The sequence below is a fragment of the Rhinopithecus roxellana genome, chromosome 12, assembly GCF_007565055.1.
Source record: "Rhinopithecus roxellana isolate Shanxi Qingling chromosome 12, ASM756505v1, whole genome shotgun sequence".
Lineage (NCBI taxonomy): Eukaryota > Metazoa > Chordata > Mammalia > Primates > Cercopithecidae > Rhinopithecus > Rhinopithecus roxellana.
Window position 1 is genome coordinate 1,961,520 of NC_044560.1, and position 22,948 is coordinate 1,984,467.

The following is a 22,948-nucleotide window of genomic DNA, read 5'->3' on the forward strand; positions in this document are numbered from 1 at the left end:
AAACCCCGTCTTTACTACAAAATGATATTACTATACAAAAATTAGCCAGGTGTGGTGGTGCATGCCTGTAATCCCAGCTACTCAAGAGGCTGAAGCAGGAGAATTGCTTGAACCCTGGAAGGTGGAGGTTGCAGTAAGCTGAGATCATGGCACTGCGCTCCAGCCTGGGTGACAGAGTGAGACTCCATCTCCAAAATAAATAAATAAATAATAAATAAATAAATAAACTCAAGGCTGGGTGTGGTGGCTCACGCCTATAAGGGCTCAGTCTCAGCAGTTTGGGAGGCCGAGGCAGGTGGATCGCTTGAGTCCAGAAGTTCAAGAACAGCCTGGGCAACATGGTGAAGCCACTAAAAATACAAAAATAAGCCAGGCATGATGGTTCATGCCTGTTGTTCCAGCTGCTAGGCTGACCGAGGCAGGATGATCACCTGAGCCTGGGAGGTTGAGGCTGCAGTGAGCCATGATCACACCACTGCACTCCAACCTAGATGACAGAGTGAGACCTTGTCTTCAAATAAAATAAGATAAACTCAGTATTTTTAAAAACTGTAATGTTTCATTTCAAAGCTAAAATTGTGTTATTCTAAATATATTTTAAAGAATAAATGATTATTGTTCAAGGTCTTTAAATTTAGTTTTTAAAATCTCATTTGTTTTGAGATTCCAAACGAAGTTAAATATTCTTTTTCTGTCCCCACTTGAGACAGGATCTTGCTCTTTCACCCAGGCTGGAGTGCAGTGGTGTGATCTTGGTTGACAGCAACCTGTGCTTCCTGGGTTCAAGTGATTCTCTTTCTCTTGCCCCAGCCTCCTGAGTATCTGGAATTATAGGCCCCCATCACCACCTCCAGCTAATTTTTTGTATTTTTAGTAGAGATAGGGTATCACCATGTTGGCCAGGCTGGTCTTGAACTCCTGACCTCGTGATCTGCCTGCCTCAGCCTCCCAAAGTCCTGGGATTACAGGTGTGAGCCACCGCACCTTGCCATTAACCATTCTTAAAATATCACATTGCATTCTTTGAAAGTTCTATATCTTTCATATACATAAATTACAACACAAATCTTTGTACTCAAGTAGTATTTACATTATAGTAAATTATTTTTTTCTTGCTCTGTCACCCAGGCTGGAGTGCATGGTGGCATTCGCCTGTAATCCCAGCTATTCAAGAGGATGAGGCAGAACAATTGCTTGAAACCAGGAGGCAAAGGTTGCAGGGAGCTAAGGTCATGCCACTGCAATCTTCATCTCAGAGGGGTACCCAGCCGTGTGAGGTGTGAGGTGTCAGTCTGCTCCTATTTGGCTAGAGTGTCTCCCAGTTAGGCTACTCGGAGGTCAGGGACCCACTTGGGCAGGCAGTCTGCTCGTTCTCAGATCTCAAACTCTGTGCTGGGAGAACCACTACTCTCTTCAAAGCTGTCAGACAGGGACATTTAAATTTATAGAGGTTTCTGCTGTCTTTTGTTTGGCTATACCCCATCTCCAGAGGTGGAGTCTACAGAGGGAGGCAGGCCTCCTTGAGCTGCAGTGGGCTCCACCCAGTTCGAGCTTCCCAGCTGCTTTGTTTACCTACTCAAGCCTTAGCAATGGCAGGCACCCCTCCCCCAGCCTCGCTGCTGCCTTGCAGTTAGATCTCAGATTGCTGTGCTAGCAATGAGGGAGGCTCCGTGGGTGTGGGACCCTCCGAGCCAGGCATGGGATATAATCTCCTGGTGTGCCCTTTGCTAAGACCCTTGGTAAAGTGCAGTATTAGGGTGGGAGTGACCCGATGTCATGCTGTGTCATGTATCATGGTTTCCCTTGGCTAGGAAAGGGAATTCCCTTCCCCCTTGTGCTTCCTGGGTGAGGCCATGCCTCGCCTTGCTTCGGCTCACACTTGGTGGGCTGCACCCACTGTCCTGCACCCACTGTCTGACATGCCCCTGTGAGATGAACCCGGTACCTCAGTTGGAAATGCAGAAATCACCCGTCTTCTGTGTTGCTTTCCCTGGGAGCTGGAGGCTGGAGCTGTTTCTATTCGGCCATCTTGGACGGTTTGTTTGTTTTTTAAAGGTGTCACTCTGTCACCTGGGCTAGAGTGCAGTGGCACAATCATAGCTCACTACAGCCTCAATCTCCTGGGTTCAAGCGATCCTCCCACTTCAGCCTCCTGAGTAGTTAGTACCACAGGTGTGTGAGTCACCACGTCTGGACACTTTTTTTTAGCAGAGACAAGGTCTCGCTTTGTTGCCCAGGATGATCTGGAACTCCTGAGCTCAAGTGATTCTCCTGCGTTGGCCTCCCAAAGTGCAGGGATTATAAGTGTGAGCCACCACGCTTGGTCTCTTCCAGTTCTTCACTTCTCTTTAGACATCTGTTACCTCCTTGTTAGTTTCTGTGGCTGTTCAGTGGGTTAACACACACTAGGTGGACACCCAGGGTCTGGAACATTAGTGGGCAAGAACAGTGAGCCAACCCACATGGACAGCACCCTCTTCTCAGGGTCTTTCATTGCTAGTCAGATGCTGAGACCGTGGCCACTCCTTGTGAATCTCCACATGGTTCCAGAAGCCTTAGTTGGTGGACGTCAGCTTCACTGCACAAGGAGCCACTCTATTCCCGCTGCCCTGGAAAGGGATGTCCATATTGTGTGTTAGCTGGAACCACTGGGAGGCACCAACCCTTGCTTGTTCCCCTGATGACTAGCAGCCCTTCTTGAATTAAACTGGTTGTAGTCAGTAAAGACAGCCACATTCCCTTTAAATAAAATACTAAAACTATACAGGCATGTAATACTTTTTAAATATTTCAGTCTGACATTTAAAAAGTTACATCGTTTTGGGGAGGTAGGTCAGATCGAGGAGAGATTTTCTTATAACACGCACCACCCCTCCCATCAGGAAGAGACTAGAGAGAGCAGCGTGTTTTGGAATCGCACATCATCGAAGGGTGGAGAACGATCAAGTGCCTGTGGGTGATGAGTGACCTCCCTGTGCTAAGGAAGCCTGCATAACGGTATTTTTAATAGAGACGGGGTTTCACCATGTTGGCCAGGCTGGTCTCAACCTCCTGACTTGAAGTGATCCGCCTGCCTCGGCCTCCCAAAGTGCTGGGATTACAGGCGTGAGACACCATGCCTGGTCATAATAATAAATTTCATTTTATTTTACTATTCTTATTTTTTTTGAGAGGGAGTTTTGCTACTGTTGCCCAGGCTTGAGTGCAATGGCACAATCTGAGCTCCACCTCCCAGGTTCAAGCGATTCTCCTGCCTCAGCCTCCCGAGTAGCTGCAATTACAGACATGCGCCACTAAGCCTGGCTAATTTTTTATGTTTTAGGTTGAGAAGGGGTTTCTTCATGTTGGGCAGATTGGTCTCCAACTCCCGACCTCAGGTGATCCACTTGCCTTGGTCTTCCAAAGTGCTGGGATTATAGGCGTGAGCATACATGACAAATGGGATCTAATTAAATGAAAGAGCTTCTGCACAGCAAAAGAAACTACCATCAGAGTGAACAGGCAACATACAGAATGGGAGAAAATTTCTGCAATCTACTCATCTGACAAAGGGCTAATATCCAGAACCTACAAATAACTCAAACAAATTTACAAGAAAAAAACAAACAACCCCATCAAAAAGTGGGCAAAGGATATGAACAGACACTTCTCAAAAGAAGACATTTATGCAGGCAACAGACACATGAAAAAATGTTCATCATCACTAGCCATCAGAGAAATGCAAATCTAAACCACAATGAGATACCATCTCACACCAGTTAGAATGACGATCATTAAAAAGTCAGGAAACAACAGGTGCTGGAGAGGATGTGGAGAAATAGGAACACTTTTACACTGTTGGTGGGACTGTAAACTAGTTCAACCATTGTGGAAGACAGTGTGACAGTGTGGGGATTCCTCAGGGATCTAGAACTAGAAATACCATTTGACCCAGCCATCTCATTACTGGGTATATACCCAAAGGAATATAAATTACACTGCTATAAAGACACATGCACACATATGTTTATTGTGGCACTATTCACAATAGCAGAGACTTGGAACCAACCCAAATGTCCATCAGTGACAGACTGGATTAAGAAAATGTGGCACATATACACCATGGAATACTATGCAGTCATAAGAAAGATGAATTCATGTCCTTTGTAGGGACATGGATGCAACTGGAAACCATCATTCTCAGCAAACTATCACAACAACAGAAAACCAAACACTGCATGTTCTCACTCATAGGTGGGAACTGAACAATGAGATCACTTGGACACAGGAAGGGGAACATCTCACACCGGGGCCTGTTGTGGGGTGGTGGTAGGGGGTTGGGATGGCATTAGGAGAAATACCTAATGTAAATGACAAGTTAATGGGTGCAGCACACCAACATGGCACATGTATACATATGTAACAAACCTGCGCGTGGTGCACATGTACCCTAGAACATAAAGTATAATCAAACAATCAAACAAACAGAAAAGGAGCTGGACGCAGTGGCTCCCAACTGTTATCCCAGCACTTTGGGAGGCTGAGTTGGGTGGATTACCTGAGGTCAGGAGTTTGAGACCAGCCTGACCAACATAGTGATGAAACCCTGTCTGAAGTAAAAATGCAAAAATTAGCTGGGCATGGTGGCACATGCCTGTAATTCCAGCTACTTGGGAGGCTGAGGCTGGAGAATCTCTTAAACCCTGGAGGTGGAGGTTGCAGTGACCCAAGATGTCGATTGCACTCCACATTACAGCCTGGGCAACAAAAGTGAAACTCTGTCTCAAAAATAAAGAATGGGAGGAAATTGATTAAAATAACCACATTTCATTTAAATGCCTTGATTTTCTTGGGCTGCATCTTATTGATTGGACAACTCAGTGCCTTTTTAAAAATTTTTTTCATCAATAACTGAAGATTCCTGGGGCTTAAACTGGAAAGCAGGTTACTTGATAATAGAGGACACCAGTTTCCACTTAGTTTCCCTTTATTTCTGACTGTTTCTTTACAACCATCCATGGAAGAGGAACCCCCTCATGTATTCTCAAACCTGAATTCCACTCTAGACATTCACATTCCCATTTTTGACTCTACAGGACACAGGTCCCCAAAGTCCCATTGAATCCATGTCAACATTTCCCCCAAGTCCGGTCCTGCTTGATCACCTTTCCTTTCCCACTTTCAGAGCCGGTGTCTGAAACGGTGGTTTCTGTGCTCCCTTTAGGATGTACCCAAGACCTAGGTTTGAGTTTCCAAGTGTCCAGAAGAAAGTGTTTGATATATCCACCCAAATAGGCAGGTATTCAACAGCAGCATTGATCTATGTCCAGGCCATAAAATGTCCTGTTGCCACAGTCAGCGCAGTAGTCAGTACAGAACAAGATCCTCTTGGGGTGCCTTAAGTCCCTCACTCTCCCCATCAGCTCAGCCCTCAGTTGGGCAAATCTGCTCTGGCAGAGAGTACCATCAGCATCATAACTGTCCCGCGGGGCAGGATACAGCTCCAGGCATAAGTTGTTGAGTCTGATTGTGTGGCACAGAAGGTTCTCCAGGGTGGCCATGGAGATGGGATTTCCACAGAAGCTGAAGGTGGTGAGCTCAAAGCAGCGGCTCAGGGCAGGCAGGATGGTGCTGACTTGGGAGTCTACGATCCCACAGTCATCTAAGTCCAGGTACTCAAGGGTGCCTGCAACTTTTTCTAGCAGAACTTGAAGAGGCACAAGACAGAAATTGGCCAGTCTGATGCCCCTCAGGTCCAGGGTCTTTAGTTGACCGATGCTCGGGCACTGGGACAGATGCCGCAAGTCTGATTCCAAAAGCACACAGTTAGTTATTGCGAGGATCTTTAATGGAGTCTTCAGACAGCTGAAGAGACAGAACAAGAAGTTAGTTCTGGGGAATCATAGGAGTGAGTGGAGGGTGGTGGGGAATGTCAAGGTGAAGGGAAAAGACTATTTTGCCCAAGCCCAGGGTCATGCTGATTGTCTGGTCAACACTTAGGATGCTGCGTGATGAAGAGCTTTGCCACTGAGGTCAATTCCATTTTAGGCCCAGCACAGTAACTCACACTTGTAATCTCAGAACTTTGGGAGGCTGAGACTGGTGGATTACTTGAGGTCAGGAGTTTGAGACCAGCCTGGAGATCATGCCAAAACACTGTCTCTACTAAAAATGCAAAAATTAGCTATGTGTGGTCGTGGGCGCCTGCAATTCCAGCTACTTGGGAGGCTGAGGCAGGAGAATTGCTTGAACCCAGGAGATGGAGGTTACAGTGAGCAGAGATCCTGCCACTACACTCCAGCCTGGGTGACAGAGCGAGACTCTGTATCAAAAAAAATAAAAATAGAAAGATCCATTTGAGGCTGAGTCGTTTCACCATCATTTATAGGAATGGATCAAGTTCACAGAATCCCTAAAGCTTCCTTTCCTCATCTGTCAGGCAGAAAACCACACCTCTGGGCCACACGAGCTCAGTGGAGACACAGGCAGAAGGGACAAACCCAGACAGGATCCTGCAACATCAGCTGGGGTGGGCAGGCTGCAGGTGTCCCTGACATGCCTGTATCATCAGCAAACCATCTATCACTTTCACCACTCTTTGTGCCTGCTCCCTGACCTCTGTTTCAGAATCGTGCATTTCCTAGGTAATTAATTTACCTGGATCTCAAAACAGCCTATTACGACAGGGATAGAGATGGGATCACTCGTGTTCACCAAGCTGTGGGGCACAGAGCTGATGTTCTGAAATGTGCAGGTTTGCTGAGCATCCCCCTCTTCGGTGCCCACTTCGCTTCCTCACTTCCCATCATCTTCTTAACAATTATCTTGTTGGCTGGGCACGGTGGCTCACGCCTATAATCCCAGCACTTTGGGAGGCCAAGGCGGGTGGATCACCTGAGGTCAAGAGTTTGAGAATAGTCTGGCCAACATGGTGAAACCCTGTCTCTACTTAAAATATAAAAATTAGCCTGGTGTGGTGGCCCACGCTTGTAATCCCAGGTACTCGGGAGGCTGAGGCAGGAGAATCGCTTGAACCCGGGAGGCGGAGGTTGCAGGGAGCTGAGAGGCCACAGCTGCACTCTGGCCTGGACAATTAAAGTGAAACTCTTTCTCAAAGAAAAAAAATTATCTCGTTTGTTTTTATTTTTATTTATTCATTCCTGACAGGGGTCTTGATATGTTACCCAGACTGGTCTTAAACTCCTAGGCTGAAGTTATCCTCTTGCCTCGGACTCCCAAAGTGCTAGAATTACAGGCATGAGCCACCATCCCTGGCCTATTTTTCATCATCTTAACTTAGACACACATCCTCAGGAAGAATTCGGAAAGGCACCCTCACTAGATCTGAACCCTCCAGTAACTGGCTTCCTAGCATGGCAGCCTCTCTATAGCATCTACCCCAGCTGACACCTCTGCCTTTATTGGGAAGGTTGCATGATACCCATTTCAGGACAGAGCCACCAACGGGACAATACGTGGACATTCTAGTGTCCCCTTCACTGTTACATCCTCATGGGCTGGCTCACAGTAGATGCCCACTAGCGTTTATTGTAACATAGGCTCTGCTGTGGTCTGCAGAGAAAGTTCACCACCCTCTCTCACCTGAGCAGCTGGTCCAGGTGGCCTTTGAGGAAAGAAACAGAGTTCATATGAAGCTTTTGGAGGTAGCGCAGCTTGAGGAACTGAGAGGTGAACTGGGTAACAAACTCCTTCTGCTTTGTGGAAACGTAGCGAGAGACATCCACGTGGGAGAGATCGAGCTTCTGAAGATTCCCCATCTGGCCCAGGTATGGGGTAAACTGTGTCAGGATGGGCAGTATCCAACTGCAATTCACTTCCACCTCCTGGATACAGTCCAGGTTCACCATTTTCAGGATGTTTCTGATATTGTGGAAAGGCATTCCCAAAATTCTCAGCTTCTTACAGCACAGGTGTAGTAAACCTTCCCTCTGCTTGATCCACAGAAGGAGGCAGGTGAGGTATTCATCCAGAGTCCTGGTCTGGAGCCACAGGTCTATGAACACAGTGAAGGACTGCTGTCCTCTCATGCTTGGACAGTCCTGCAGTGGTTTTCTGTTCCTCATGGCATTGGGGAAGCACCCATGGGCCATGGAATCAGACCAAACCATCCAGAAGTTCTCACTGACATCCTGTAAATCCAGCACTTGAAGCTTCCACTGCCTGTGGGAAAATAGAGGCGAGGCTGAGAATGTAAGGACTCACTTCCGAACTTATACTCCACATCCCGGATAGCAGCTGCTCCCCTCCCTGCTTCTTCTCCCTCTCTCTGACTATTCTCCACCCTGTTTTCCCCTTGGATCCTGCCCAGTTCCACTTTTTTTTTTTTTAGACAACGTTTCCCTCTGTCACCCAGGCTGGAGTGCAGTGGTGTGATCTCAGCTGACTGCAGCCTCCATCTCCCAGGTTTAAATGATTCTGCTGCCTCAACGTGGCAAGTGTCTGGGATTACAGGCTCCTGTCACCATGCCCAGCTAATTTTTGTAGTTTTAGTAGAGTCAGTGTTTCACCATGTTGGGACAGGTTGGTCTCAAACTCCTGACCCTACGTGATCTGCCTGCCTTGGCCTCCCAAAGTGCTGGGATTACATTGTGAGCCACCGCGCCCGGCCCAGTTCTCACTTTTCGTGGTGCCTCTCAGTGCCACTAGAGGAGAGGTTCCCGTGACCTCCATGGACCCCGGGTGGTGAGCAGTCCTTCCTTGAGGAGCTGGGCAATGGCCAAGGCCTCTTTGAGTTTTCTCATCAGCACCATCCCCCCTTGGGCCTCCCCACTCCTCATGACCCAGCTGGTCCTTCTCTGGACACCTGGGCCCTCCCCACCAGCCCACCTGGGCCACCTCACCTGAGACGAACCCCCTGGGTAAGCAGGGCATCAAGCCCACCGAGCACAGCTTGGAAGGTCTCCAGACAGCCCATCTTTATCAGAGGCCTCAGAGGGAGGTGGCGGAAGGGCCAGGCCTGCACCATCAGCTTCAGGGCCTCACAGTGCCTCCTGCTGAAGGCCTCCATGAACAGGGGGGGAAAAAGTTCCGTGGGCAGCTCCTCCAGAGTGGACATGGTCAAGGCTTGGTTCCTCAGCAGGCTCCGCCCCGCCAGCTCCAGAAGTCTGGGTGGAGCCCGGATGTGCATCTTCACCAATCTGCAAGGAAAAGTTCCACAGGACAAGTCCAGAGAAAAGGCATCACTCTCAGGCCAAGCCCCTGCAATCTCATCTTCTCCCAGGGCCAAAGTCACTGCTCTGGTGAGGGTGAAAGAGTCCTCAGTTTACTCCAATTCTACTCTGTACTCAGCGGCCACAAAGCCAGCGTTCTGCCTCTGCTGCATCAGCATGAGCGTCTCCCAAGCAGTGAGGAGGCAGGACCCACACTAGCCCTTCCTCTCTATCCAGTGCTCCATCCAGTGAGTAGTGAGCATGGAGGAAGCTGAAACTTAATCCCTCCCACCTTTGGGGGAAATTTCAAATTACTCAAGATTCTAAAACATTGGGAATGGGAGGGTCACAAGCCTACATGCCTACATTCTCAGTGCCTACAAATAAGCTGGTTGGGAACATTCATGGGGCATCCCTAGAATGGGTTCTGTTTGTTTTCTTTACATTATGTATGCTTTCTTTCTCTTTCTCTCTTTCTTCTTTCCGTCTTTCCCTCTCTCCCTCCCTTCTTTGCTTTTTCCCTCTCCTTCCTTCCTTCCTTCCCTCCCTCCCTCCCTCCCTCCCTCCCTCCCTCCCTCCCTCCCTCCCTCCCTCCTTCCTCCTTCCTTCCTTCCTTCCTTCCTTCCTTCCTTCCTTCCTTCCTTCCTTCCTTCCTTCCTTCCTTCTTTCTCTCCATTCCTCCTTCCCTTCTTTCTTTCTCTTTCTCTCTGTCTCTGTCTCTTTCTCTCTCTCTCTCTTTCTTTCTGACCACATCTTGCTCTGTCACGGAGCCTGGAGTGCAGTGGTGCGATCTCCGCTCAGTGTAGCTTTGACCTCCCAGGCTCAAAGGATTCTTCCACCTCAGCCTCCCAAGTAGCTGGGACCACAGGCATGCATCACCATGACCAGCTAATCTTTTATTTTTTTGACTTTTTGTAAAGAGAGTGGGTTTCACTATGTTGTCCAGGCTGGTCTTGAACTCCTAGACTGAAACAATCCACCCACCTTGGCCTCCCAAAGTGCTGGGTCTGCAGGCGTAAGCCTCCACCTCAGCCTCGTTATTGAAAATTTCAGTGAGAAGATTTGAAAGCTATTTGACAGTGTTATGCATCATTCACAAGACAGATGTTTCTAATACAAACCTTTTACACATATTAAAAATGAAATACTTTGGCTATGCGTGGTGACTCACACCTGTAATCCTAGCACTTTCAGAGGCCAAGGAAGGTGGATCATCTGAGGTCAGGAGTTCGAGACCAGCTGACCAACATGGTAAAACCCTACCTCTACTAAAATTACAAATATTAGCCTGGTGCAGTGGTGTGCGCCTCTGGTCCAAGCTACTGCTATTAGGGAGGCTGAGGCAGGAGGATCACTTGAACCCAGGAGGCAGAGGTTGCAGTGAGATGACATTATACCATTGCACTCCAGCCTGGGAAATAGGCTAGATTCACACACACACACACACACACACACACACACACACACACACACACAAAAGAGAGAGAGAGAAAGCGAGAGAGAATACGTATGATTAGACTTCTTAAGCCCCACTCAGTTACTCCTTGTTGGATTTTTGGCTTTCTTCTAGGTTAACGGATTGAATTAGATATTCATCCACTGAAGTGAAAGATTTAGGGATAAGGTGAAAGTCCAGGACTCATTCACTGATTCACTCCACAAACTTGGAGCTTTACTAACATGTGTCCTTCATAGTCTTGAGTATGAGATAGGGAAGGGTTGAATCTCTTCCTGGCATTAGACAGAAAGAAAAAAACTTGAAAGCATCTTTGTTGAGGGACCTTGGCCACATCAAATTTATCAAAATATTTCAGAGTTAAAACAGTTTTACAAAGACAGACACGACAGTTCCTAAGAAAACACAGTAGAAATCTTCATGTATCCAATGATCACCTGGGTGGTATAATTTAATATTTGTTGGAGTAGGGGCAGCTGATGCCCAGGCTGGAGTGCAGTTGCACAATCTTGGCTCACTGTAACCTCCAACTTCCAGGTTCAAGCGATTCTCATGCTTCAGCCTTCCACATAGCTGGTATTACAAGCATGCACCCCCACACCCATGTGTCCATTCAGGTGGAAGAGTTACAATGAGGATGTGATTTGTTTAAAATTAAGGTCAAAGATCCTCTTTGGTTAAGTTTTTTTGTTTGTTTGTTTTTTTGTTTTTTTGACAGGATCTTACTCTGTTGCCCAGGCTGGAGTACAGCAGTGGTGTGAGCATGGTTCACTGCAGCCTCAATCTTCTGGGCTCAAGCAATTCTCCCACCTCAGTCACCCAAATAACTGGGAATACAGATGCATGCCACCATGCCCGGCTAATTTAAATTTTTTTTTTTTTTTTTTTGTAGAGGCCGACCACCATTGACTTATGGCTGTAATTCCACCAGTTTGGGCAGCCGAGGCAGGTGGATCACTTGAGGTCAGGAATTCAAGACCAAACTGGCCAGCATGGTAAAACCCCACCTCTACTAAAAATACAAAAATTAGCCAGGCATGGTGACAAATGGATGTAATATCAGCTACTCAGGAGACTGAGGCATGAGAATTGCTTGAGCCTGGGAGGCAGAGGTTGCAGTGAGTTGAGATCATGCCACTGCACTCCAGCCTTGGCAACAGAGTAAGACTCCATCCCCCTCCCTCAAAAGAAGAATATTTGGTAGAGATGCATTTTTGCCATGTTTCCCAGGTTGGTCTCAAACCCCTGGGCTCAAATGATCCTCCCACCTTGGCTTCCCAAAGAGTTGGGGTTACAGGCATGAGTCACTGCTCCCATCAAGAATTATGAAATGACATAAACCAAAGCACAATCCAATTTTTGGAAATAAAGACAAAACTGCATTTAGAGGGAAAAATTCAAACCTTCAAATTGTTCATATGAGAAAAAAAAAAAACCAGAATATAACTCTGTGCCATCTTAGGCTGCACTGTCACCATCCCAGACAGGCTGACTGTAGGTCAGATGAGAGTGTCCTCACAGAAATTAGGGACTTACCAGATCTGGACTGAGCTAGCAGGGTGCTCAGACCTCAGGAAGAACCAAGCAGTAACTCCAGGCTTGAAGACTTTGGTCTCTCCTGTGGGTCTTCAGAAGCTTTTATTGACCTTTCTAATCACAACTCCCACCCACGCCTCTCCACTTATCCACTGCTAGCTTCCAGTCAACAAGTGATATCTGACTGGATTTCTGAAGCTCCACCCAGTTAATCCTGATTGTGTCTTTGGCTCTCTTCAGATTAATGGATTGTGTCAGATATCTATTCATATCAGATATCCATACTAAATTCATGAATCATGAAATTAACAGTGTTAGGGATAGGGTGGAAGTCAAGAATTCATTCATTCAAGGCCGGGTGAGGTAGCTCATGCCTATAACCCCAGCACTTTGGGAGGACAAGTTGTGTGGATCACCTGAGGTCAGGTGTTCAAGACCAGCCAGGCCAACATGGTGAAACCCCATCTCTTCAAAAATATAAAAATTAGCCGGGAGTGATGGTGCGTGCCTGTAATCCAGCTACTCAGGAGGCTGAGGCAGGACAGTTGCTTGAACCCAAGAGGCAATGGTTGCAGGGAGCCAAGATTGCATCATTGCACTCCAGTCTGGGTGACAGAGGGAGACTCTGTTGAAAAAAAAAATTCATTCATTCATGAACTCCACCAACAATGATGGAATTTTACTAATATGTGTCCTGCATAGTCCTGAGTTGGAGGCAGGGAAGGGTTTGATCTGTTCTGGGCATTAGACAGAAAAAATAAAATCTGAAAGTAGTGTTGTCAGGAGTCTTTGGCCACATCAAAATTATAAAAATGACTTATAGTTAAAAATAGCTTTATAAAAGCAGAGGAGTCGTCCCTACAAAATCAGAAAAAAAACAACAAAACACTATGTATCGAATGGTCTTGTGGGTTTTATATCACCTAAGGTAGCAGTTTATTCGCTCGTGCTGGTGGAAGACAGGTGCCACTCAGGGTGTGAGTGGTCTCAGGGCTTAGGTTAAGGCTTCTCTGGAAGAAATTGAAATCATACCTATAAACTTTATAAACTTAATCAAAGAAGAAGGGAGGGGGAGAAACAAAAAATAAACCAAGCTTGCAGCACATTCAGCATTCATCATGAGGTCAGCTTGCTCTCTGACCTCTTCCTCATGGTTGCTGGAGCCTGCTGTCCCAAAATCATGTAGACCTTAGATTACAGTTCCCCTTAACTGCCCTGCAGACAACAATTTAAACATTGTAAAACATTAACTTTTTCATTTGATATATTCTTTCAGGTTCTGCATGTCAGTGAAACTACTGATGCCAGCTGATCTGAAGGGCCCTGCAAGGCACCAACTCACCAAAGAATGCAGTTTTGACATCCTGATGACTTCATACCTCTTACCGCCACCAAAATATACCAACTTTCCAGCCCCTTGCTATCCATGATCCCCTGAAAACCCCGAGTACTCCTTGGGGAGATGAATTTGAGGATCTCCTCCCAGCTTCTCATTCAGCCACCCTGTGATCATTAAACTCTTTGCTGCAAACCCTGCTGTCTCAGAATATGGGTAAGTTACTGTGCAGCAGGCATAGAAACCTGATAGTCCTGTAATAAAGTCATGTCAAAATTTCAAAGAGAAGTTAGGGTGGAGGCTGGGCAGGGTTGAGCTGGGTGTTTTAATGGGATCCTGGGAGAGAACGAAGACTTGGTAAACATGTTGGGGGTTATTGAGGGGGTGAAGGAGGAATCTATCCAACATTGCACTGATACTGCTTTGGTTTTGATCCTTATGACCAAGGATGAGTCTTTCAAAACAATTTATGTAATCCTCCTTATTTTTCCTTTCAAAATCTTTGTCTTCCTTTACCTCCTTGGGTAATCTCACATTTATTCCCATTGCTTTGCTCATTTCATAATAAAAATCCTTTTTTTTTTTTTTTTTTTTTTTACAGAGTCTCTTTCTCTGTTAAGCAGACCAAATATTTTGTTGCCACACAAGATGAGTAACTTGGTTTCTTGAGAGAAAGGGTCAAAAGGATCCCATTCCTAACCAGCTGGGGGTGATATGAAGGTTATGGTTATTCTTTGTCATATCTGCACCTGCATATTGCCGGTGAAAACCTGCAGGTCACACTGGGCAGGCTTCCCAATTAACCACCTGTGGAAGGTCTTAGGATTGGGTTACATCCTGTCCTTGAGTAAAGAATCTGATCGTGAGTTCAGGAGTGCCTCAAACTCTTCAAGTACTGATAAAAACTTCACCTACAGACAGTGAGAAGGACATTGATTTGATTCTGATCATGAAGGTTTGCTGGTTGTCTTGCAAGGAAAATGTTTTAGCGTGTTGTGTTGTCATCTAAAGCCAGTGATCATAGCCTCTGTATTATACCTTCCAATGGAAAAAGCAAATTCAAAAAACAACTCTATTTAGCCTTGCCAGGTCAATAAAACAAAAACCAAACAAAACACTGATATGAGGAGTCCCATTCCCATCTTTTAGCCTTTCTCACAAAAGCATTCCAACTTGTAACAGATTTTGGGACACACCCACTTTGTCAATGTGTGTCTTTCAGGTCGATCCTCACATTTAGCTTCCAATAAAGATTTATTAATTATTTCTGTCTCAACAGCCTCAACTTCCATTGACACCAGGTTGCATGGTAATGGTTTGGATTGGGGTGGGAAGAAAAAATATTTCTATGAATTTTATAAAGTGATCCTCGCATGCCATCTCCATCGAAGAATGAATAGGGGCCAGGCACGGTGGCTCATGCCTGTAATCCCAGCACTTTAGGAGGCCGAGGTGGGTGGATCATGAGGTCAGGAGATGGAGACCATACTGGCCAACATGGTGAAACCCCGTCTCTACTAAAAATACAAAAATTAGCTGGGTGTGGTGGTATGCTCCTGTAATCCCAGCTACTCAGGAGGCTGAGGCAGGAGAATTGCTTGAACCCGGGAGGCTGAGGTTGCTGTGAGCCAAGATTGGCCACTGCACTTTAGTCTGTGCAACAGAGTGAGACTCCATCTCAAGAGAAAAAAAAAAAAGAAAAAGAATCAATAGGTTCCTTTCCAAACATGCCCTGAGTATTGATGCATCCAATAAATGAAACGATTATTTATTTCATATAGTAGAGCTATACAGGCATTCTATTTGCTTCTAGTTTCCAATAAGCCAATATCTAGTTTCAGTAATGTCTCTGATTATATGGCAGAGGGTAACATGGTCATGTCCAGATTCTGTGTCTATGTCAATACCTACAGCATTTCAATCTTCATAATGTGTGAAACCAAAGAGTTTGATCCTAGGGGGAGTCTGGGACACTACCTAGATTAGATCCAGTTATGCTAATGCTTTCTATGCATACAGATAAAGTACCAGTAATGAAGTCGATAATAGCCATAGGCCACCCATTTGCGTCTATAGCTTCTTCTCAGTGCCAAGTCATTTAATTAAGCATCACTGAAAGCCTCTTTCACTTACTAGAAATAGTCTTTGAAATACTGCATCAAGATCTTGCAGTACTGAATCATATTGTTACTGAACAATAGGCTCACTCTCCTAAGTGCATGGAAGCCAATACAATGACACCATCTTTTGAGAAAGGGAAAAAAGTTTAGGCCAGGAGCGGTGGCTCCTGCCTATAATCCCAGCACATTGGGAGGCCGAGTCAGGTGGATCACAAGGTCAGAAGTTTGAGATCAGCCTGGCCAACGTGATGAAACCCTATCTCCACTAATAATACAAAAATTGGGCTGGGTGTGGTGGCCCACACCTGTAATCCCAGCACTTTGGGAGGCTGACGCAGGTTGGATCATAGGGTCAGGAGTTTGAGACCAGCCTGGCCAGTATGGTGAAAGCCCATCTCTACTAAAAATACAAAAATTAGCTGGGCGTGGTGTCGGGCACCTGTAGTCACAGCTATTTGGGAGGCCGAGGTAGGAGAATTGCTTGAACCCAGGGGGCAGAGGTTGCAGTGGACTGAAATTGCGCCACTGCACGACAGCCTGGGTGACAGAGCAAGACTCCATGTGGGGGGAAAAAAAAAAAAGATTCATTAAGAGTTAACCGGGCCAGGCGTGGTGGCCCACGCCTATAATCCCAGCACTTTGGGAGGGCTAGGTGGGTGGATCATGAGGTCAGGAGTTTCAGACCAGCCTGACTAATATAGTGAAACCCCCTCTGTACTAAAAATACAAAAGTGAGCCAAGCGTGGTGGCGTGAGCCTGTAATCACAGCTACTCAGGAGGCTGAGGTGGGAGAATCACTTGAATCCGGTAGGCAGAGGTTGCAGTGAGCCAAGATCACGCCACTGCATTTCAGCCTGGGTGAGAGGGAGAAAAAAAAAAAAAAAGGCCGGGCACGATGGCTCATGCCTGTGATCATAACACTTTGGGAGGCCGAGGCTGGTATATCACCTGAGGTCAGGAGTTCGAGATCAGCCTGACCAACATGGAGAAACCCCATCTCTACTAAAAACATGACATTAGCTGGGCGTAGTGGCACATATCTGTAATCCCAGTTACTGGGAGGGCTGGGGCAGGAGAATCACTTGAACCCAGGAGGCACAGGTGGCAGGGAGGTGAGATCACACCCTTGCCCTCCAGCCTGGTCAATAAGATTGAAACTCTGTCTCAAAAAATAAAATAAAACAAAATAAAATAAAATTAAATAAAAGAGTTAACTGACAAGGAGATTGGAGACAAGGTCCAAACCTGTCTCCCCAATCTGGGGATGGTGGAGTTAGCTCAAATGACCTTTCCAGCTGCTTTCAGGTGATGCCAATTCATACAGTCTGCCAGGCTGTGTTAACAGTTAAGAAGTTAAACCTTTTTCCCATCGGACATGCCTGAACAATTTGGGCTCTGCATCATCATCCATAACAACTTAAGCAATGGTTAATCCACTCAAGCTGATCCTCTAGTTACACGATCAGAGCTAAAAAGTGCAGAGGATACCGGGAGTTCTATATCAAAGGCATAGGTTCTCCAGTAAATACTTTATTATCAGTGCTTCTGATAGTAGTTGGTGAAAAAAATAACTTATAAGGGATCTGTGTTTTCCCACAGTGGTGGTAAAACTTTTGATTGAAGTGACCCAGTCTTGCTGGGCGTGGTGGTTCACACCTGTAATCACAGCACTTTGGGAGGCTGAGGCTGGCAGATCACTTGAGACCAGGAGTTGACCAGCCTGGCCAACATGGTGAAACCCTGTTTCTACTAAAAATACAAAAATTACCTGGGCGTGGTGGCAGGCACTTGTAATCCCAGCTACTTGGAAGGCCGAGGCATGAGAATCACTTGAACCCAGGACGCAGAGTTTTCAGTGAGCCGAGATGGCACCACTGTACTCCTGTCTGGGCAAGAGAGACTCTGTCTCTAACAAACAAACAAACAACAAAAAAAAAAAAACACAAAAAACAAACAAACAAAACAAAAAACAAACAAACAAAAAATTAGTAATCCAGTCTTCTTTGTTAGTTTAGCTAATTTTAGTTTCAAGATACCATTTGTTCACTCAACGTTTGTAGAATACCAAGGATAATGAAGTTAATGGTAGTGCCATTGCATCTGTAAAACCTTATCTGTGTGATAACTTGCCTAGTAAACTGAGTTCTCCTACCATTGGAGATTTCTCCAGAGATGCCCGAGAAAGGAAACATATTTTATACTCATTTATAAAAAAAAAAAAGAGAGAGAGAGAGAGAAAATAAATAGAATCATGACTGCGGCATCAGCCTTTCTAAAAAAGGAAGCTATAACCCATCCTGCAAATGGACACACAATCACAAGAATTGTAGCCTTTTTACATGACTTACTGGCATCATTGGTCCATGACAACCCCCTTTCTTGCAGCTATATGTGTGTCTATCTATTCATATCTATATCTGTATCTATTTCCTTTTGTTACCATGATTCACTTTCACTCTCCTTTCCATAGATAACCATACCACTCTTTGACCTAGCCTTCAATTTGCACGTGACCTCACAGAATATAAGTATGTGGAAAGTGTATAGAATATATACTTGTGTTTTTTATGTGCATTTCTTTTAATTACATATATGCTATAGTGTATGGTGCTACAGAAGAGGGCCTCACAATTAATTGTCCAGTACTGGACACTTTGGAGAGTGAACGGACATGCTGTTATAATTATTATTATTATTATTATTGTGGAGATGGAGTCTCACTCTGTCATCAGGCTGCTGGAGTGCAATGGTGCAATCTCCACTCACTGTAACCTCCAACTCCCGGGCTCAAGTGATTCTCCTGTCTTAGCCTCCCAAGCACCTGGGATTACAGGTGCCTGCCACCATGCCTGGTAACATTTTGTATTTTTGGTAGAGATGGTGTTTTGCTACGTTGGCCAGGCTGGTCTCGAACTCCTGACCTCAGGTGATATGCCCACCTTGGCCTCCCAAAGTGCTGGGATTACGGGCATGACCCACCTCACCCAGCCTTGTTATAATTAAGATTTTCAGAACAGCAGGGTGTATGAAGGCTTATAATCACCTTAATTATGGACCTTGGTTTCTTACCTAAGTTTTTAACTAATATATTTTTCAAATATAATAACAATAAAAATATTATTGCTTGCCCTATGTGAAATCCAGCTTGAAGTACTTAAGTAAATTAACTCATAGCACTCTGTGAAGTCAATATTGCGATTATCCCATTTTATGGGTGAGTGAGCTAAGACACAGAAAGGTAATGAAAGTTGGAGATCACACAGCCGTTGGCCACTGAACCAGTTTTGAACCTAAATTAATCAATCTGGATCTGGAGTCTTTACTACTGACCAAAATACCTATGTGCCTCTAAATCCTAAGTTGCTGAGGGTTTTACCTTCTTTCATATCTCAGTAGGAAGGAAGCTAATGTTTATCCATTACATCTGATGTTTAATGCAAGTTTTTTAACATACCACATTTCGTTTTCCAAAATATGTTGTTATAAATTTAATTTGATTTTTCTGCAATTCTTTTCTGCATTTTTTAGGAACCTTGCTTTTCCCCCTTTTAGTTGGCCAGTGTGGTGAATTACACTTAGATTTTTCTGTGATTGGCATTCCCTGAATGGCCATTATATATGACTTTCTAATGACCGTTGCATTTAGCTAGCTGATATTTTATTAAGAACTTTTGCTGGTCAGGCGCGGTAGCTCATGCCTATAATCCCCGCACTTAGGGAGGCTGAGGCCGGTGGATCACCTAAGGTCAGGAGTTGGAGACTAGCCTGGCCAACAGGGAGAAACTCCACCTCTACTAAAAATACAACAAGTAGCTGGGTGTGGTGGCATGTTCCTGTAATCCCAGCTACTCGGAGGCTGAGGCAGGAGAATGGCTTGAATCCTGGAGGCAGAGGTTGCAGTGAGTCAAGATCGTGTCACTGCACTCCAGCCTGGGTGACAAAGTGAAACTCTGTCTCAAAAAAAATAAAAAAAAAATAGAAAACTTTTTCCAAATAAGTTTTAAATTTACTTTCCTTCTAATATCCTTATTCACTTTTAAAATATAGGTTATAGCTCTCTCATGAAATGAATTAGACAGCTTTCCATATTTGCCTTTCTTTCTGGAATATCTTATGTAAGACAGAAAACAGCAGCTGGGTGCAGTGGCTCACATCTGTAATCCCAGCACTCTGAGAGGCCGAGGTGGGCAGATCACTTCAGGTCAGGAGTTTGAGACCAGCCTAGCCAACGAGGTGAAGCCCCGTCCCTGCTAAAAATGCAAAACTTAGCCGGGTGTGGTGGTGGGTGCCTGTAATCTCAGCTACTCAGGAGGCTGAGGCAGGAGAATCGCTTGAGTCTGGGAGGTGGAGGTTGCAGTGAGCAGAGATTGTGCCACTGCACTCTAACGTGGGTGACAGAGCAAGACTCCATCTCAAAACAAAAACAAAAACGAACAAACAAACAAATATAACTGACAGTGTGGAAAAAATCACATGGAAATTATCTGAGCCTAGAGACTTGAGGGAGTGAGCTCTCTGATTAGAATTTATTTATTTATTTTTTTGAGGCAGACTCACTTGGTTGCCTAGGTTGGTATGCAGTGGCGGGATCTCGGCTCATTGCAACCTCCACCTCCTGGATTCAAGTGATTCTCCTGTCTCAGTCTCCCAAGTAGCTAGGATTACAGGCATGTAATTTGATGTTTGTATTTTAGTAGGGATGTGGTTTCACCATGTTGGCCGGGCAGGTCTCAAACTCCTGACTTCAAGTGATCCTCTAGCCTTGGCCTCCCAAAGTGCTGGGATTACAAGCATGAGCCACTGAGCTCAGCCAATAGATAACAAATTCAAGAAAGTGGTTTTGTCTGGGCAGAAAGTAACAGACAAGACTCCAGCAATAAGGGAGGGTCACCCAGGAAGACTCATCTGGAAGGTGATTCATCTGGGGAAATCTGCAGCAAATGTGGCAAAATGTTAACAATAAAGCTGGGCGTGAGTAACTTTGTGTTTTATGTATTACTCAGTATACATTTCTGTGTATTTGGAATATAATGAAAATTATACTGACAATATATGAGAGACTAAGACATCATGATTGGAATGTGCAGAATTCTTTTTTTTTTTGAGACAGGGTCTCAGTTTGTCACCCAGACTGGAGTGTAGTGGCACTATCTCGCCTCACTACAGCCTTGACCTCCTGGGCTCAAGCCATCCTCCAGTCTTAGCTCCCTAAGTAGCTGGGACTACAAGTGTGCACCACCACACCTGGCGAATTTTCTGTAGAGACCAGGTTTCACCATGTTACCCAGGCTGGTCTTGAACTCCTGAGCTCAAGCAATGTGCCTGCCTTGGCCTCCCAAAGTACTAGTATTACAGGGGTGAGTCACTGTGCCCAGCCCAGAACACTAGAGAAATTCTGCTAGAAATGGGAAGAAATGAATGCTAGCTAGAGACTCCTATGGCAGCAAGCACAGTTTTTCTTTCTTTTCCTTTTGCTTCACTTTCAAAATGAAAGATTGTGAAGAGCCTGGTCATAAGCTGATGAAAATGATTTATCAGAGACAAGAAAATTGATCCAGAAGAGATGGGATAAATGGAGGGAAAGCTTTGAGAAGCCAAAGAGAAACTTTAGTGTGTGTACAAGGAATTTTAGTACCATATGGTCTGTAATAGTAAAATAAATGTACATCAACAGGCAAAGGTTAAACCGTGCACCATTCATTTTATAAACTACTCTATGCCAGCTAATTAGAAGGAGGACAAATCTTCAAGATTTACACTTAAGTGGAAAGAAGTGAGATGATCAATACCACAGTAAAACACTATTTCTATAAGGAAAGGTAAAATCAGACATCTTCCGGCCAGGGCCCAGTGGCTCTACTAAAAATATGAAATTAGCTGGGAGTGGTGGTGCACGCCTATAATCCCAGCTACTCGAGAGGCTGAGGCAGGAGAATTGTTTGAACCCTGGAGGTGGAGGTTGCAGTGAGCTGAGATCTCACCATTGCTCTCCAGCCAGGGTAACAAGAGCGAAACTCCATCTTAAAAACAAACAAACAAACAAACAAAAACAAGAAACAAAAAAGCCAGACATCTCTATGTGCACATAAGGATGTTTAAGAATTCACGGAAGAGTGTGGAAGAAGGCACACTGAACAGAACTATCTGGAGGCTGGTAGGGATGGAGGGAAAGTTCAGAGGAGACATTTGCTGTCTGTATTATTGGATTGTCTTACGTTGAGAACCCTGTCTGTATTAATTGCAGGAGTGGGGGATGTATGAGAAACAAATGAAGTTGCCCACAGGTACTTCTTCTGATTGCTGGACTTCACGATACACAGGGAGTTACCACAGCGTCACCAAGACCGTGGCAAGACCGCGGGCACAGCAGAAAGCCCAGTGGCTGCCAGGGATTGGGGTACAGTGGGATGAATAGGCAGAGCTGAGAGGCTTTTTAGGAAGTGAAACTACTCTGCATGACGCTATAATGGTGGAAACGTGTCATTATCCATTTGTCAAAACCCATAGAATGGGCCCAGCGTGGTGGCTCACGCCTATAATCTCAGCAGTCTGGGAGGCTGAGGCAGGAGGATCCTGAGGTCAGGAGTTCAAGACTAGCCTGGCCAGCATGGTAAAACCACATCTCTGCTAAAAATTAAACATTAGCCAGGCATGGTGGTGTGCGCCTGTAATCCCAGCTGAAACTCCACTAAAAAAAAAAAAGAAAAAAGAAAAAGAAATATTTTACAAGTGTTACTACATGCCTCTATGAGTTTCATAGTTAGATAAAAGGGAATATGATGTCTTTACTGGTGAGATCTAGCTTGATTCAGCAAGGGCCGCTCCCCACCATGAGGACAGGAATGGGTTGGTGGTGCCCTGAGGCTCCTGCTCATGCGCACTGCGGGCCTCCTCTTCCAGGGCAGGGGCCACACCTTTTTCAGTAAAGTCCTTTCCTGGCACAGGTAATGGTCAGAAGTTGAGGGTTCTGGATCCACCCATCAAGAGTGAGCAGGGTCTCAGCATCTGGATTGAAGTGAGGGTCCCCAAGAAGAAGGGGCTTAACCTCAGGGGCTCATGCCCACTGGTCACTTAGAATAATCCAGGCCCTGTGTGTCCACCTGGTATTGCGTGTTAACGGTCTGAACACTCACATACAGAAGCAAGGTGGTAACATACACCCAGAGGGAAGTAAAGAATAGGAGGAGCTGATCACCATGATTTCATTCTCATGCCATGAGTTCCTGGGGCCAAACCTCATTGATCAGACAATTCACTGCCTTTTTCTCTCCATAAAAGCAACTGTAGATTACTCAGGTTTACAGTGACGAAAAATTGAGGCTGGGTGCGGTGATACACAGCCTGTAATCCC

The 22,948-nt window shown here is 45.5% G+C and overlaps 1 protein-coding gene across 1 annotated transcript; it reads right to left on the reverse strand.

Moving 5' to 3' along the window:
• Nucleotides 1-4,954: 4,954 nt before the first annotated feature.
• On the reverse strand, nucleotides 4,955-12,185 carry LOC104668936 (PRAME family member 5-like). Its single transcript, XM_030913212.1, has 4 exons — nucleotides 12,142-12,185; nucleotides 8,841-9,149; nucleotides 7,582-8,160; nucleotides 4,955-5,844 (listed from the first exon to the last, which is right to left on the reverse strand). Exons 2-4 carry the CDS (start codon nucleotides 9,125-9,127, stop codon nucleotides 5,283-5,285), a joined length of 1,428 nt encoding a protein of 475 aa, XP_030769072.1. The 5' UTR covers nucleotides 9,128-9,149; nucleotides 12,142-12,185; the 3' UTR covers nucleotides 4,955-5,282.
• Nucleotides 12,186-22,948: the final 10,763 nt, after the last annotated feature.

What these genes read in the sequence shown, in the direction of transcription:
- LOC104668936 (XM_030913212.1), bottom strand. Translation starts at nt 9,127, where the DNA reads ATGCACATCCGGGCTCCACCCAGACTTCTGGAGCTGGCGGGGCGGAGC. An exon ending in ACCCAGGGGGTTCGTCTCAG is followed by an intron (nt 8,161 to 8,840) that starts GTGAGGTGGCCC and finishes ATTTTCCCACAG; the next exon opens with GCAGTGGAAGCTTCAAGTGC. An exon ending in CACCTGGACCAGCTGCTCAG is followed by an intron (nt 5,845 to 7,581) that starts GTGAGAGAGGGT and finishes CTGTCTCTTCAG; the next exon opens with CTGTCTGAAGACTCCATTAA.